Genomic DNA, 16,907 nt, shown 5'->3' on the forward strand with positions numbered 1-16,907 from the left:
AATAGTGTACGGACACGTTAAAACGGCGTCATGTAGGCCTTGGAGTTTGGACACTTATGAGGGCGTTTGGGTCATTAGCCACTGTGCAATTAATTGTATAGGTCCCCTTTTCCTCTGAGGAGGACCGAGGCTCTCCTTTCTCAGCATCTTTGCTCTTATTCCTAACATTAATGGCCAAGAGCCGTATTTATATTCTCTTGGCCTCTGAACATAGACGCAGCTTAGCTCTCTGTTACTAATATCCTATGACGATTTGAAATTTCTATCCGCTTTCTTGTAATGGTAGTATTATCTCTTGGAAAACCCTAGCTAATTCCACTCGATTCACGAGAATGGCCAGTGGCTCCCACCCCAAATCCTCCTTGGATAAGCCTTCCTCCTCCTCTGCTTCCCACCGCAAATCCCGCTGGGAATCCTCCACTGCCACCACCGATAATCCGTCTTCGGACTCCAAAACCAACGACCATAAATCAATTAAACCCGCTTTGAATTCGAAACCTTCGCCAAAGCCCAACGCAGTTCCATCTCCCAAGCCCACTTCCGCTGCTCCTCCGTCAGACCTTGTCTCTGCTCTGCCGAGACCGTCATTCCCTTTGCCTGACCTGGTCCCCCCTCCCCCTCCCACCTATGGCTTTCACATGCTGGAGCGTCGCGCCATTGTACTCGCCGACGGCAGCGTCCGCTCTTACTTCGCCCTCCCTCCTGATTACCAGGACTTCCCTCCTCGTCCACCTCTACCCCCACGGTTCCTCCCCCTGGGTCCTAACCCCGACTTCCCCGGTGCTGTCAATGTTCCCCGCTTCCCTCCAATGAGCCCTGAAGGGTTAGGGTTCCGCTATAATAATCAAAGCCACAACCCTTCTATGAAGAGGAAGTATAGTGGCGGTGAGGAGGAATTCAGGTTTGGGAATAAACCCAACGGGCTGCACCCGGGGCCTGACAATCGCGGTGAATTTTTGGCGGGGACAAGCAGCCCTTTTAGGAGAAATCTAGGTGATGAATCCAGAACGGGAAAATATATGAGGATTGCAGGTGATAGTGTAGGTGTTGTCAATAAGCATCTTGAAGTGGACCAGAATAAACTAAAGAAGGCGTTTTTGCATTTCACTAAGGTGATTAATGAGACTGAGGCGGAGAGAAAACGTTACTTGGAGGACGGGAAGCAGGGCCGCCTTCAATGTGTGGCGTGTGGCAGGTTTGCTACATTTAATTAATTTGATTCTTTCCTATTATTTTGTGTATTGGTTACTGCATATTACTGTAAGAAGCCACTTTTTTCATGCCTCATTTATGTAAATGCTCATACTTGAAATTGGATTTGGTGCGTGTGTGCGCGAGCAAGCGCGCGGTGTAGGTTAGTGTGTATGTCGTGAAGCTTTCTAATGGGTGTAGGTTATCTTTTCTTTTGATTGGGTGATGTGTGTGTGTGTGTGTATGTGTCGTGAAGCTTTCTAATGGGTGGAGGTTATCTTTTCTTTTGATTGGGTGATGTGTGTGTGTGTTGTGAAGCTTTCTAATGGGTGTAAGTTATGTGTGTGTGTGTGTGTGTGTGTGTGTGTGTGTGTGTGTGTGTGTGTGTGTGTGTCGTGAAGCTTTCTAATGGGTGGAGGTTATCTTTTCTTTTGATTAGGTGATTTGATGAAAGTTATCGTCCTTGCAAATGAGATTGAGGATAACTAGCAACAGCTGTTGCTTCACCTTATTGTTCTTTATTTATTTCTTCTGGATTATGTACAACTTACATACCAAGTTCGTCAGCCGTGCTTAGTTATTTATGTGCCAACTTTGCAAAACAGAATGGTGGTTGTTCATTGGCTAATTATTGATGATCAATGCAATTTTAATGTGTTATTTGTGTAGAAATGCAAAATAAAACTAGTTCCCATGTTCAGTGTTTCGGTGATCTACAAAGTCAGTTGAAGCTTTTTAATGGGTGTAGGTTATCTTCTCTTTTGATTGGGTATTTTGATGAAAGTTATTGCCCTTGCAAATGAGTTTCTGGATAACTAACAATAGCTGCTGCTTCCCCTTGTTCTTCTTTATTTATTTCTTCCGGATGATAAAAGTAATAGACTGTATTCATCAGCCGTGCTTAGATATATTGTATATATGCGGCTGACTTTACGAAACTGAATGAGGGTTGTTCGTAGGGTAACCATGGATATCACACAATCTTAAAATGTGTTATTCATGTAGAAATGTGGAATAAAACTGGTTCCTATGTCTAATGTTTCAGTGATCTACAAAGTCAGTTGAAGTCAGTTCCCTAAGTAATATTGTTCAGGATATTAGTTTACCAGTTGTATGTGCTAATGTGCATGTGGCCAGGGTGTTGAACAATCTCTCTCTCTTTCATCCCTGTATGTGGAAAAAAGGAGGTGGTGTTGGATTGGTTTAAATCGTCTTGTGTGGTAACCTTTAGGGCTTGTTCTGATATGTCTTCCTTTTGCTGTCCTTGTTTTATGATTAGATTCTTCACCTTTATTTCTAAATGCATTGTAATCTTGAGTTAACATGTCTATTAGCTAGTGCCTATATGGTTAAAAATTGTGCTGTTTTGTTATGCATCAGCTTAATTATCGAATTATTAACAAAAGCTGCTATATTCGGCTAGTTATATAGTGGGCTGAAGTCGGTGTTCAAATTGCTGGCTAAATCATTATGATCTGGGAAAATTAGCTTTAAAGTTCTAATTCATGCTGTTAACTGGGAGTTTTGCATTCATCTAAAGCTGCCAGATCTCTTCTACCCACCTCCTCCCCCCCCTCCTTCTCTCTTTTTTCTCGTTCTCTCTCTCAAATTGATGCAGTTATGTCTATATTCTATGTTGTCTTCTCTATATGTTTATGAGATTATCCCTGTCTGTTAATTTTGACATAGTCTAATTATATTCTTTAATTGGGGTAACTTCTTGTAGTCATGGTTTCTTTAATCGATGTCTAAAGCTTTCCTTTTGATTAATGCTGTGCATCCAGTTTTTTACAAAGTTTTACCTTTTGAGATAAGGTAACTTCAATAGTATTTGGTTTGATATGCTACTTTTTGTTTGAGCAGTGGGTTTGACACTGCATTTATAATCTTAATTGTGACTTGGCTATTAGCAAGGTAGTTTTAGTTTAGCAGAGTGTGGCAAGGCTTTGGTAAGTGTACGTTTCTTTCCTTTGTTCTGCATGCGTATATATATATATGTACACACACACACACACACACACACACACGTGTGTGTGTGTGTGTGTGTGTGTGTGTGTGTGTGTGTGTGTAGAGGTTTGACGCCGCATTTATAATCTTAATTGTGACTTGGCTATTAGCAAGGTAGTTGTAGTTTAGCAGTGTAGTAAGGCTTTGGTGTGTATATATATATATATATATATATATATATATGAGCCATTTCCCTTTTAGATTTGAATCTTTATTCATACTTCACTTTTTTTGTTCTTAATTGCACTAACTAATGGCTTGTATCAAGCATCTCCTCCTGCATCTTCCTTTAGGTTTAAATCATTATGCTCTTATATAGTGTTTTAAGGATGTTTTGAGCAAACATGTGACATACTTTAAGTTGTGTTTTGAGTTTAATTTTGATCTTTTAATTGGTTTACTTTGACTGCTTCCCTATGGGAAGTTGACTTTTACTCTAGTTGTTACATGGGGGACAATGCTATCTATGTTCTGATTGAATATGGTAGGTTGACGTTATAGGCAGAAAGTGTGTGTTTTGCGCTGTCTGGCAGAAAGTATTGTTTATATTGCACTGTCTAGCTGATGTGGATTAAGCAAATATTCAACAAATGTAGAACTTCTACACATGGAATCAAATAACGGCCGTTACGTAACGTAACGGCCATTATTTACAGGTTTTAGAGAAGCCCGTTACCCGTTAGGCCGTTATTTACGGATCTATTTTGATTTGCAGAATAACGGCCGTTTCTATTGTTAAATAACGGTAACGGCCGTTACTAATGTGACATAATTTGTGGGCTGGTGGGGGGCAGAAATCACATGATTTTAGCAGTCCAAAACAGTCCAAAATGGCAAAGAATAATTCAAAGTAATAATTCAGTACAAACTCACTTTTTTACTTTCAAATAATGCTCCATTCTCTAGTCTCCACTTTCATAACTCATTTTCTTTTAATTGAAAACAAAAGACAGCAGCGGCAGCCCCCTATACATGATAGCGTCTTTATTTGATATATAAATGCTTAGTATATAGTTGTATATCTTAATTTTATTTATTTCTACTAATATCTACTCATTTTATGAACTTAACAAATTTTTTCAAAAAAATTTGTGTAGCGTCAGGCTATTACCGTTACGTTACGGCCGTTACAGGCCCGTTTCCGTTACCTGCGACTGCGACTGCGACTGCAACTGCGACCGCGACCATGATTTAAAACCATGCTTCTACAGTAATTTGGAGTAGAAATGAGACAATTCACAGTAGTGAAATGTCATGGCCTTGTTGGGGAAGTACTGTGCTGTGACCATATTTTGTGATACTGATCTATTATCTACTTGGAGAAGTAGATGGAGTAGTAAATGAGCTGGTGTTTACAGAATTTTGAAAAATGATTTATCCGTGTGCTATTTGAGACCATCTGTTGTACCGTGAAGTGGGAAGGGTTCGTTGTTTTGGTGGTGAGCAAGGTTGGAGTGCAATTTAAACGAAATAGGCCATGATAATAAAATGGAATAACAGAATTAACATTAGAGAAGGGAACAGGTATTATTGAATAATGTGCTTGTCTTTATTGGATTTAGTCATGTGCTTGTTTGCTTAAGGCTCGGGGTTTAGGGAGTCCTCTCCCTTATATTTTTCCATTAAAAATGTGATAACATGTTAGGATTTGTTATATATTTACTAATTTATGTCCAGAATGCCAAAGTCTGGCATCTGTAGTTTTTTTATTTATTTAAAGTGACTACCTACAACATTCAATTAGTGATATGGTGTGCTTCTAGTCTTAATCTGTGATATCCTTCTAGCAACCTGGTTTCCTGGTTATGCCGATCAGACTTTTGTCTGTGCCCTATGGTTGATGTTATACCGGTTTTTCTGTGAACTTTGGTTTACTATATGTCTATTTTTGGTAATGCCTATATCATTGTCTACTTCCCTTTTCCATGATGTTAAAGCAGTCCATTCTATGTTGTATTAAAGCAGTCCATTCTATGTTGTACCTTTGGCGTTACTGCGAAGTTCATGAGTGACTATTGGCTCTGTAAATGTTGTGCTCAATCCATATACTCCAGTTCATGTCAACCATGTCTGATGATTGCAGAGAGAGTTGTGATGTTTGTTTAGGAGGAATTGGAATGTGAACATCAATCGTATGTTATTGTCAGGTTCAATGTGACCGAGTTTTGTTATTTTCTGTTTTCTTGTCGTCTGGTAGGTTCCCTTAGAGAGTTCAGTTCCCACAAGTAATAACAAAAGCGGAACCACCACCTTAACTGATTTACATTTATTTAACTCTACTTGATTACTTGATTCGAAGTTCATGTGCTGTCCAAGTGAATTAGCCTCCAATTTCTTGAATTTTATAAGGACTACATGATCTATTTCCTGGCTGTTTGTGGCTTTTATTCATTCTAAAACTGCTGAATTTGCTGTCTCTAAACTCTGTTGCCCTTTTAGTTTGACATTGTAAACTCCCTGAAATATTTGAAAGAAAGACCTGAATTATTATTCTTGAACCCATGACATGCAAAATTACAGGTCTTCAAAAGACTTCCCAGATATGCATGCTCTTATAATGCACACATACAACTCAGATAATGCTGAATTGCAAGTTCATGCGCTGTCCAAGTGAATTAGCCTCCAATTTCTTGAATTTTATAAGGACTACATGATCTATTTCCTGGCTGTTTGTGGCTTTTATTCATTCTAAAACTGCTGAATTTGCTGTCTCTAAACTCTGTTGCCCTTTTAGTTTGACATTGTAAACTCCCTGAAATATTTGAAAGAAAGACCTGAATTATTATTCTTGAACCCATGACATGCAACAATTACAGGTCTTCAAAAGACTTCCCAGATATGCATGCTCTTATAATGCACACATACAACTCAGATAATGCTGACTTGCATGTGGATCACTTGGGCTTACACAAAGCTCTCTGTGTTTTAATGGGATGGAACTACTCAAAGCCCCCTGATAATGCAAAGTCCTATCAGTTCTTGCCTGCTGATGAAGCAGCAGCAAACCAAGATGATATGATTTTGTGGCCCCCTCTGGTGATAATTCATAACACAGTTACAGGAAAGGGTAAAGATGGGCGCATGGAGGGTTTGGGAAACAAAGCAATGGATAACAGAATAAGAGGTACAATGTGCTCCTCTTTTTTTTTTTTTTTTTTTAATTGATACCATATGCTGTGATGTTCATCTGGTTAAGCTAATCCTTTCATTTTGTAGGATGTGGTATGGCATTCCTGCTTTGCAGTAGTTGTTTTAGGTTCCTGTTACTAGCAATATTATTAGTTACACCAACCCCATTTTGTTACAGTGTATGCTTCTGGGGTTACTAATGATATTTGCTTGAACAATAAAAAAAATCTGGGAATGCTAATGATATTTACTCTGAAATCAATTCTTCAATCCAAATCTGTGGCATGCACTTGTAGTAGAGAATTGACAGTTATAGAAAGCACAGTTGATGGATCATTGACAAAAACATAACAGGAAGTGTTATTTTGAAACATTGCCAACTGTTAGCCAATAACCATTCCTTCTGATGCAGTATGGACTACGGAAAGATAGAATTTATGTGTTATGTTCATTGCAAAATTAGGAAATTAAGAGTTTTTATTACTCAAGAATTCTATTACGTTTAATATTTTATTTTGAAATTATTATATTATATTTAGGAAGTTTATTTAATTTAGTATTTCTAATTAGATTTGAATTAGGGCTTCTAATTCTGCTTCGATTAGGATTGTAAGCTCTATAAATAGAGCTAAGTCTTCTATTATTATTAGTTTGATTATTATGAATTATTGACTATTAAATAAAGCATTTTTTGAGAATGTGTTTCTCCCCCAATTTCTGAGAATTTGCTTCTCATTATTTTTGAGAATTCGTTTCTCTTGCTCCCTAAGATTCCTAGTTCTACATCACCTTATCCTGTGAATCTCACGAGCTATATAATCGCATTGAGGTTAACGGCTTAGAAGAGAACTGTACATTTCTTTCAATTAATGGTCTTTTTATGATAGGGCAGAGTTGAGCAATATGCATTCTTGTGCTCTCTGGTGCTAATGGCCCTGGTTGGCTATGGTAAAGTCAAATTTAGGGTTTGTGAAGGCTGCTGAAGCTGCTTGCGGTTTGTAGATGAAGTTGGTGTTGAGAAGGGATTTTTTAAGGGTTGTATTGGGCAGGAGATTAAGATATGGCTAGCAGGTTTACTGGGACAGCAGTTAATTATTGGATTTAGTGTTGAATTTGGAGGAAAAGCTGGAAAGTATTTATGAGTTGGGGTTTTGAATGGTGTAGTAATTGGGCCATATTTGTGGGCGAATAAAACAAGAAAAGAACAAAAAATGGAGGCTGTCTATGTGCTGTGAAGATTGACATAGCCAGTAGTTTGCAGTAGAGATGGAAGGGGGAAAAAAGATGATAGGTAATAAAGAACAAAAGAGAGAGAAAAAAGAAGAAAGAGAAAATGCTTACAATACACGTCTCTAAAGTAAAACCAAATTGCCATAATTCTGACATTAGAAGTCTGAGAAATGTTTGCATTGCTTTAGATAGTGCATAGACGTAGCTTTGGCTAATTTATTGGGTTTAGGTTGAGTCAAGCTCAGGTAATAAAAAGTTATGATTTTTAATTAACTCAGTTGCATTGGTACCTTAAATATCTACTGCTTATCATTTAATTTATTTATCATTGTGTTGTTTTAAAGATGCTGGCCACATTAATAGTTCTGATTTCTATTTCTTGTTACTTGTTTTAGATCCTCTTTGCTGATACGGTGTGCTTGATTATTGGTTGTCGGCAGGATATTTGTTTTTTTATTTTTGATGACCTGTAGGTGTTCTTAGTATTTCTAGTTCTAGTCACTTTTTCTGCATTACATTGAAATTTAAATGGTTAGTTTTTGTGCAGATGGTCCAATGTAGCCATACTAGTTGTATCTGCGTCATCTCTAACTTCTTTTCAAGTTTGTTAATTCTTGTGAGTGATGATACATACCCTGGTTGAAGTAGGCATGATTGCTAATTCTTTCATACTGCCAATATATTTATCATGTAATATTATCCATTGAATGCATGAGCTGCTTTGCTCTTAGCTGAGTGGTCTTTCTTGAAAATGATGTTGATTTTAGGGAAGTGGTGGACCTTATTGTAAATGACGATAGCTGTTGCAGGTCACCGTTGATGTGTAAAATCTTTTTTTTTTTTTTTTTTTTTTTTTTTTGTTTTGAAAACTTCCTTACTGTTTGGTAGATGAGGTTTATTTTTGGAAAGTGGTAGATCTTTTAAAAAATGTTTATGATTCAGGTAAATTTATACTTTGGCTTCAATTCTGGCTGGTTGGTCTACTTGTTTGAAGCCACTCCTGTTCAACTTTGATTTTATGGGATGATGAAGGATACAAGGATAATTAATCTAGAATTAAGTGAATTGAAATTTGTCTTGGATTTTAGAATTTATTTACAGCCATTAGATTTTTGTATAAGATAATTACTTGGGACTTGTCTTTTCTCTCTTACAGAAAAAGTTAGTTGAGACAGCAGCTGATTGAGTGCATTTTGACTCCTTGTTTACTCGTACAAAATGATTGACCTTTTTTATTTTCTTAGGGTTGCGAGGGAGCTGTTAATCTCTTGTCCTAAGTGTGAGCTATACGCTCTTATCTTGGTGAAATTCATCATGACACGATATTTAAGCCTAAAGCAAACTTATATCTAGGTGCTTCAGTGGCATATACCCATTCTTTGTAAAAGATTGAGCTTTTCTTGTCTGGGTTTAATGTCACTATTATGCATGTACCTGTTGGAGTTGTACATTTTCTTACTTTTATGGTATGCTGAGCAAGTAGAAAAAATCATTTTTTTAATAAGAATTTTTTTTTTTGAGTTTGGTATTGCTGTTGAAAATCTTGAGATTTATTTATGCAATTGTTTGGCTCTTTTAATTTGCATGTCTCGTTTCTCGAACCAATTTGGCTGTGCACATTGATTCCTTGATAGGGGATTAGCTTATGAATTTGAGTGGCTAGATTACTAATCCTCTTCATCCATAGTTCAGAAAACGAGTTATTATTCTACCTATGTTTTATTTTTGCACATAAATGTTAATAACATACTTTTCATCAGGTGACCATATGTTTTATGTCTGAGATACCTGTCATATAAGCAGCTAGGGAGTGATGTAATCTGGGTTTGAATTTTCAAAGGCAGGGTGCCCAGATGCTTGGTGTTTCTTTGAATGATTAAATATAGGAACATTCTCCAATCTACATAGTTTTGTGACAAGTGTGTCTTGACATCAAGCCTGTAGCTACTGTGTGAGTGCCAAAGTCATTTTGAGGGAGATTTTGAATTTTAGAAGATGTAGGGTGCCCTGCAAAGTTTTTCATGGGCTCAAGAGTTGCTTACTGATATTTCTAGATTAGTGGGAAATATTTTACATTTGTTTTAATTCTAAAAATGGCATGTATTTCAGATCTTGGATTTGCTGGTGGCAAGTCAAAGTCCTTGTATGGAAGAGATGGTCATCTGGGCATAACAATTATAAAATTTAGTGGTGATCAATTGGGCCTGAAGGAGGCTGTGCGGCTTGCAGAACACTTTGAGAAGGAAAATCATGGGCGTAAAGCTTGGGGACACGTACAGCCCATCACGTTAGGTAAGGATGATGAGAAAAATCCAAACCTTGTGAAGGTAGAACGGAATGGGGAACAAAAGAGGATTTTATATGGCTATCTTGGAACGGCTGTTGATCTCTACAAGGTTGATTTTGAAACAAAGAAGAAGGTTTCTATTGAGAGCTTGGGGGAATACAAAACATCCAAGTAGATTCTAGATGACATGCGAGGTATAAATGGATCCTTTTCTTTGTTTTATTTTTTAAAATGATAATAATAAGGAATGGGGAGATACAGGGGATTGAATTTCTGCCATCTTACACAATGAGACTGGCCTAATGACAAGTAAAAAAATTGTATCTTATATTATTGTTATTTTTTTATGGCTTCTGGTGTAGAATGTAGGTAAAGGCTTCATGTAGGCTGATTGCTAGCTGTATTTTTAACTTAAAGAGGTGAGCACTGAGCAGGCTCTTGGAGTGGTGATGCTAAATTTAGTAGTTGATGTACCGAATACTATGGTATATAAGAATTTCTTTTTCCCGTTATTCTTGCGGGCGATGCTTGGATATAGTTTGTCATTATTTGTTAAAACTGTGTTAGCCAGCATTGGTTGTGCAACCTACTATGCGTTTTATGGCAGCTGGCACAATGGCACATGTACTTCGTAAAACGCACGAGAAAAATGGAGGACTGCTTGTGAAAAAGGTTTCACATGCTGGCATGATGAAATCGTGACGTTGAATTAAAGATCTTTCCGGCGAGAGGCTGTATGGTTTTGTTGGACTGTTCTACCTGGCCAATTACGGATGAGTGGGAGTAGAGCAGGAACGAGTGTTGTGATTTTTAATCGGTACTACTGGTAAGTGGCAAGTAATAATGACTTGTCATATATGGCAGTTTGGAATTCCAGCTTGAAGATAAGATATGATAACCAAGCAAAATAGGAAATTGGACGGAGTCGAGCCATACATCTGGCTTAGTTCATATTTTAGTATCCTACTGCATTCTTTTATGTTTATGTATTGATTAGCCTGAAAAATGCATGCATATCTAATAATGTTGTTATTCTTGTCCTTCCTAACGTGTGTCTTGGCTCAGTTTAAGTAGCAAGTATTTTAGAGGAGGGGAAGCATCATCCTCCCTCTTTAATTAGTTGCCCTTATAGGAGGTGTAAGGGGGAAGCTTCTCGCTCTTTCCCAATCAAATCTTGGGACCTGCGAGGAGGAGCCTTTGTGGTGGTGAATGAGAAATTGGACACAGCGTTGTTGTTGCTTGTGTTGGAAGTGGCTGTCAATTGTGTATCATATCATATCGTATCCTTGGTTTAGGTTTGGATACGACCCCTGTCGTGGAGGGCCAGGGAATCATGTGGAAAATCCATATGCTTTTTCTTTATCAGGGGATGAATGGGCAAGTTTCCATTATTACAATTTTTTTTTTTTGAAGCTACCATAATACGTATTCAACTTAATTTTGTCTTTTAATTGTGTGGACACTAGTATGTGATTCTCTTGGGGGTGCAAGTATCTTAATGCGATAGAGGTCTTAGTTCATGAAAATGACCCATCGCCACCATGACCATCCATGTTTGTATGCACGAGGCACTTAAAAACCCGCTACTCGTGGTACTTAATTCTAAGTCCCAACCAACTACTTCTAATGACATTTTTCTTGGCCAACCAATTACGCCTTCCGGTGGGTCCACTCCTCACAGTGCTTTCGAAATATATGTTTCTTTATACATGTGAATTTTTTATATTTTTATTAAATAAAATGTAATTACATTTTTTTGCTTATTAAGAATATTAATTTTTTATACTCTCCACATAATTATATATTATAATTTTTCATATGATAGATAATAAAATAATCAGATGGGTCCCCCAAGCATTTGAATCAATCAACAGCTAATGAATGAATTAATGAAGAAAAAGAAGTAGCAAATCGCAATTGCTGAAACTAAAAGTCATTGATGGATTGATGGATTCGTTTGAAATTGGAACAGTGCTTGTTTTCATATATCCCATCATCACCACTACTTCACTAGGCATTGGCCATTTTGTCATAAAAAAAAAAATAATAATACTAAAAAAACAAGATATTTTAAAAACAAGAATGGGATGCGCATGCCTGAATCTCTGGTTTCACTTCGCGTCACCTGTACATACATTATACAATGCTGTTATCATTATTATTATTATTATTATTGTTATTAATATAAAAGAGAGACCGGCATGTCTTTACTTTATCTGACGACTCCCATGTGGTGGTCAGTGGTGCTACTGTTTCTCCACCACCGCCTCTCTCCTTTTCATTTCACCTCCTTTTTCTTTTTTTTTTTTTTCCTTGTTTTTTTACACCTAATTTCGGTTTCTGCGAAAGCGAAAGTTATCCCCTCTTGTCCTCTACTCCGTTCATCCCCTTTACCCTACGCACCCCCAGCGCATTCTATATTCTCTTATGAAGCGCCTTTTTCTTTCAATCGCCAGTACACGTGTCGTGTCTTATCCTTGCCACGTCATGCCTTCTCTTCTCTTTCTTCTCTCCGCATCCACGGTCCTACCTTTTATCGCTTCTCTCTTTCTCTCTCTAGGGTTTCTTTCTTTTCTTCTCTTTCAGCTGCTGAGTTACTTGTGCTGTCCGATTCCCACCAACCATGGGGTCGATCCCCGATCCAGGCGAGTTAACCGAGTTGACTCGGCCGAGCTTCGACCAGTTCCAACGCCAGACCTCTCTTATGACCAGCTGTACTCTTCTCTGGAAGGAGCTTTCTGACCACTTCACCTCTCTCGAGCAGAACCTCCAGAAGAAATCGGAAGCTCTCAAGCATAAATTACAGACACTAGACCACGACACGAAGGCCACGCTCGCATCCCTCAAGAAGCGTGAGGTCACTATTGACGGAAGTGTGGAGATTACACTCGAGCGTGTAGAGGAGCATAGAGAAGCCGCTCTCAAGTTAGTCGAGAACTCCAATTTTGACCATCCTGATGGCGAGGTGGATGACGGCGATGGACTGTTACAGCTTCTGAAATCCTTCTGCTTGAAAATGCACTCCAGGGAGTTCTGGCAGTTTGTGATTACCAAGAAGAAGGAACTTGATGTGTTGAGGAGCCAGATTCCTTTGGCTTTGGCAGAATGCGTGGATCCTGCTAGGTTTGCCTTGGAAGCCATTTCAGAGGTCTTTCCGGTGGATAAGAGAGTAGAAAGGACTGAGAAAGGGAATGATTTGGGATGGGCTTGTGTGCTGGTTCTGGAGAGCTTGATTCCAGTGGTGGTAGACCCGGTGATAGGCAAGTCCAGGCTGTTAGTGACACCAAGTGTGACAGAAAGGGCCAAAGAGATTGCGGAGACTTGGAAGAGAAGCCTGGAAGAGCGTGGTGGGATTGAGAATGTCAAGACTCCTGATGTGCATACTTTCTTGCAGCATTTGGTCACTTTTGGGATTGTGAAGAAGGAGGATATGGATTTGTACAGGAAACTCGTAGTTGGGTCTGCTTGGCGCAAGCAGATGCCTAAGCTTGCTCTCTCGCTTGGTTTGGCTGATAAAATGCCTGGTATGTTTCTTCTTTATGTATAACTTTCCTCATTTTCTAATTTTATTTGGTTTTCCCGGCGATTCTACAAAAATATTACTTTTTCTGCCACCAAAGGCGCTCTTTCATTGTATCCTCAAACCCAAGAAGTATGTCCTAGTTGCGTGTAATGTTTCCTTATATTATGCTGAGGAGCATACGGAGGACTGGTTCAACTTGATCAAGTTTGGTTGTGTAATTTCTTGTTAGTTTGTAGTTGAATGAACAAGTATGTGTGGTAAAGTGGTGATCCATAAAGTTTTGCTGTACATGTTCTGATAAAAATCGAGGGAGGGGGGAGGGGGATGGTATAATTTATTGTCAACAGCAGAGCAGTGTATAAGCTCAGTTATCAATAGATGAGCATTTGTGTGTGCGACACACAGAGAGGGAAAGAAGAACATGAAGAAGACAGAAGAGAGGGGGAGAGAGGGGTGGGATGCAAGCTTTCAGTGTGTTGATAAGGTAGGGTTCTAACCTTTTTTGCACTTATTCCAAAATTTCAATCAGTAGATCATATTGATCATTCAGCCCCGGTCATGGAGCTTGATTCTGGTAAACTTGGGAGTCTATATCAAGTAGCTAGCATCTTGATTGAGTTCTGTTTAACTTGGTCCTTGGGTGTTGCCTATCAAGGTGAAGGCGGCTCATTGTGCCTTACAAGAAGACTTGTATTTTTGTTGGTTTTCTGGTACACTTGATTATTCTTCAACTAGATACTGTTGTCCACTTAACAAGAAGACAAGCATCTTCTGCGTAGCTGAATTTATGGATTTCTTACTCCTCAACCATTTCTTTAGAAAATCAATTGTAAATTTTTGCTGGCAGTCCAATGGGCCAGTTTCAATGTTGTCATTTTAAAAGGCTGCAAAGGTCCAATATGCTTTGTCATTCTAAAGCTTCTGTGCTTTATTATGATCAACGTAAATTTATCTTCTGTGAGGCCAATGAGTTTTGCATGTATAGCTTTTCAAGTTCCAACTTTAATCCTTTTTTTTTATAAGCCAGCAAGAATGGAAAGGCATTGGTGCTTAATATGGCTAGATTAAAGATTTGGTGAGAAACATTCAATTCGTATGTTTACTTGAATATGTTTGGTATCAATATATCTTTAAATATTTCATTGATATTTGCTGGTATTATTGCATGATTTTGTCTTTTATGATGTATCCTATGGGTCACATCACCTTGTAAATTGCCCGCGAAGCTACTGTAGTTGATTATTGAGGTGATCTTAACTGTTGTCATGTACAGATATGATTGAAGAACTAATTACTAGGGGACAGCAGCTTGATGCTGTGCATTTTACTTATGAAGTTGGCCTTGTAGACAAGTTCCCCCCTGTTCCATTGCTAAAAGCATTTTTGAAGGATGCAAAGAAGGCTGCAGCTTCTATTTTGGATGATCCCGATACTGGTCGAGCTGCGGTATGAATCCTTTATTTTAATCTTCTGGATATGGTTTTAGGTGGTGCTTATTTTATATAGTTTCTGTTTTTCCTGTGTTAAACATTGAATATTAGGTTTCTCTCTTGGATGTGTTCTTTCTGAAAAATATGTTTACTTTCCAGTTTGGTGCAGTGGGTAACCCAATGGCCTTCCAGCGATAGGTCCATTTTTTTATCTCAATATGTACTTACCTAAATGAATAATGATGTGGTGTGCTCACTAGTCATCATCCATAGGCATACCAAGTTTGCTATTGTTGAATTTATATGCAACTACAAACTGGAATGTCTTTGTTTAAGCTTAATTATGAAGGAAAAGATTAATTGCTGAGGGGGGCTTTACTTTGTAGTTCTTACCTAAGGTTGTATCCCCAGGCGAGGGCAATCTATTGACTTTGCCTTGGGACTTGTTAAGCAGCAGTTTGCTTTTCTTTGCCCAAACTTGTACATTTACAACACTAAAACCATATGCTAGGATGAAATGTTGTATTTGCTAACAATAATATCTTGGATGATGACCAGATTTTCTTTTGCCTTAAAAAGATAAAACTAATTGTATAAAAAAATTGTGTAGATTAGAAATGCATTGATTTTAATGAATACAACTAATGCAGTGCATAGGTTATGACAAAAATTTTTATCTAATGTTGTTATACATAACTCTTGTACCATTGTATTGTTATACATAATTATCTATTTTTTTTTTTTATGTTCTATTATTTTATAGGAGTGACTAGTTCATTTCTTTCAACTTACTAGTAGTTATTTTTATCAATGTTGTAGCACCTTGCTGCCCGGAAGGAGCAGTCAGCTCTTCGGGCTGTCATTAAGTGCATTGAAGAATACAAACTAGAGGCTGAGTTCCCACCAGAAAATCTCAAGAAACGCCTTGAACAGGTAGAGAAGGTCAAGACTGAGAAGGTCAAGACTGAGAAGAAAAGGCCAGCTGCAGTTCCTGCCAACAAAAGAACACGTGCCAGCAATGGTGGTCCAATGCCTCCAGCCAAGGCTGGCCGTTTGACAAATGCTTATGTATCGTCTTTTCCTGCACCTCCAACATTTGTGAGGTCTCCCTCTCACGCTCAATACCCTACTGGCGTACCTGCATATCCTTCTCCGGCAGCTGTTTATGGCAGCAGGAGCCCTCAATCTCCATATGCTTACTCACCAGAAGCAGCTGCTCCCATTGCTGGATCGTATCCTGGAGCTCCTTTGAATTATCCTGCATATGGAGGCTATGGAAATGGTTTCGCCCCAGCTTATCAGCAGGCTTACTACCGATAGACATGACTACTCGTTGAAGATGGTAACCACTGATATGATGACCCCAATCTCATTTGCTTTCTCAACTGGCTTGTTTGTAATCACTAACCTTTTTAATGGTAGCGATCTATGTGTGTTAATTATAACTTTCTACTTCTTGCTGTCTCGTGGTAAGAAGTTGTATTTCTAATGTTGATCAAACTGTAGCACTAGGTACTTGTGAAAGTAATCCTGATGGAAACATAACAATGTTGATGTACTAAAATTACGGCCGCTGTTATTAGGGTTAGTTGTAGAAAAGCTGTTCCCTGCTGTCTTGATTGTGGTTTGAATAATCCCGTTTCTTATGGGTTGAGGTTGGAGCAATTGCCATCTTTCATGACCAACTCAATTAAGAATCTAGTAAATCAAAACTGGATGGCATTTGATTCCATTCAAGCACCTTTGTTTCTATCTTCACTTGATAGTTGTGTGATGTAGGGGCCTGCAGTGTTGTAGTACGACTGGTTGCACAGTATTTAGCATACAGATAATGTTTACAGGCAGTTATTGTAGGTGGTGATTCTACCCGCATACTAACCAAAGGCTTTGGCAGGTATTTTGTGAAAGGCAGACCGATGGTTAGTACGTTTATATGATATAATTGTTTCTCAACCTAGTGAAATGTTCTTGCTGTTTACTGGAATGATTTTCGGTTAGCTGCCGGGTCATATGGTGTGGTTTCTTTATTTGGAGCTATAGCTTTTTCTTTTAATGGCTGCAAGGTTGTTTATAACGCACAACTATTTATGGATTGTTGTGCTCGTTATGG

At 38.3% G+C, this 16,907-nt stretch overlaps 2 protein-coding genes across 2 annotated transcripts; both read left to right on the forward strand.

The window, feature by feature from the left end:
• The first annotated feature begins 43 nt into the window (after positions 1-43).
• On the forward strand, positions 44-10,356 carry LOC110654136 (uncharacterized). Its single transcript, XM_021810027.2, has 3 exons — positions 44-1,195; positions 6,015-6,322; positions 9,667-10,356. The coding sequence occupies exons 1-3, from the start codon at positions 333-335 to the stop codon at positions 10,017-10,019; spliced, it is 1,524 nt and encodes a 507-aa protein (XP_021665719.2). The 5' UTR covers positions 44-332; the 3' UTR covers positions 10,020-10,356.
• Positions 10,357-12,336: 1,980 nt separating this feature from the next.
• Positions 12,337-16,408, forward strand: LOC110654140 (FRIGIDA-like protein 4a). The gene is made up of 3 exons (XM_058145093.1): positions 12,337-13,368; positions 14,641-14,813; positions 15,617-16,408. The coding sequence occupies exons 1-3, from the start codon at positions 12,468-12,470 to the stop codon at positions 16,115-16,117; spliced, it is 1,575 nt and encodes a 524-aa protein (XP_058001076.1). The 5' UTR covers positions 12,337-12,467; the 3' UTR covers positions 16,118-16,408.
• Positions 16,409-16,907: the final 499 nt, after the last annotated feature.

This window comes from Hevea brasiliensis, chromosome 4 (genome assembly GCF_030052815.1).
Source record: "Hevea brasiliensis isolate MT/VB/25A 57/8 chromosome 4, ASM3005281v1, whole genome shotgun sequence".
Classification (NCBI taxonomy): Eukaryota; Viridiplantae; Streptophyta; class Magnoliopsida; order Malpighiales; family Euphorbiaceae; genus Hevea; species Hevea brasiliensis.

What these genes read in the sequence shown, in the direction of transcription:
- LOC110654140 (XM_058145093.1), top strand. Translation starts at nt 12,468, where the DNA reads ATGGGGTCGATCCCCGATCCAGGCGAGTTAACCGAGTTGACTCGGCCG. An exon ending in TTTGGCTGATAAAATGCCTG is followed by an intron (nt 13,369 to 14,640) that starts GTATGTTTCTTC and finishes TGTCATGTACAG; the next exon opens with ATATGATTGAAGAACTAATT. An exon ending in CCGATACTGGTCGAGCTGCG is followed by an intron (nt 14,814 to 15,616) that starts GTATGAATCCTT and finishes TCAATGTTGTAG; the next exon opens with CACCTTGCTGCCCGGAAGGA.
- LOC110654136 (XM_021810027.2), top strand. Translation starts at nt 333, where the DNA reads ATGGCCAGTGGCTCCCACCCCAAATCCTCCTTGGATAAGCCTTCCTCC. An exon ending in CAATGTGTGGCGTGTGGCAG is followed by an intron (nt 1,196 to 6,014) that starts GTTTGCTACATT and finishes CAACAATTACAG; the next exon opens with GTCTTCAAAAGACTTCCCAG. An exon ending in AATGGATAACAGAATAAGAG is followed by an intron (nt 6,323 to 9,666) that starts GTACAATGTGCT and finishes CATGTATTTCAG; the next exon opens with ATCTTGGATTTGCTGGTGGC.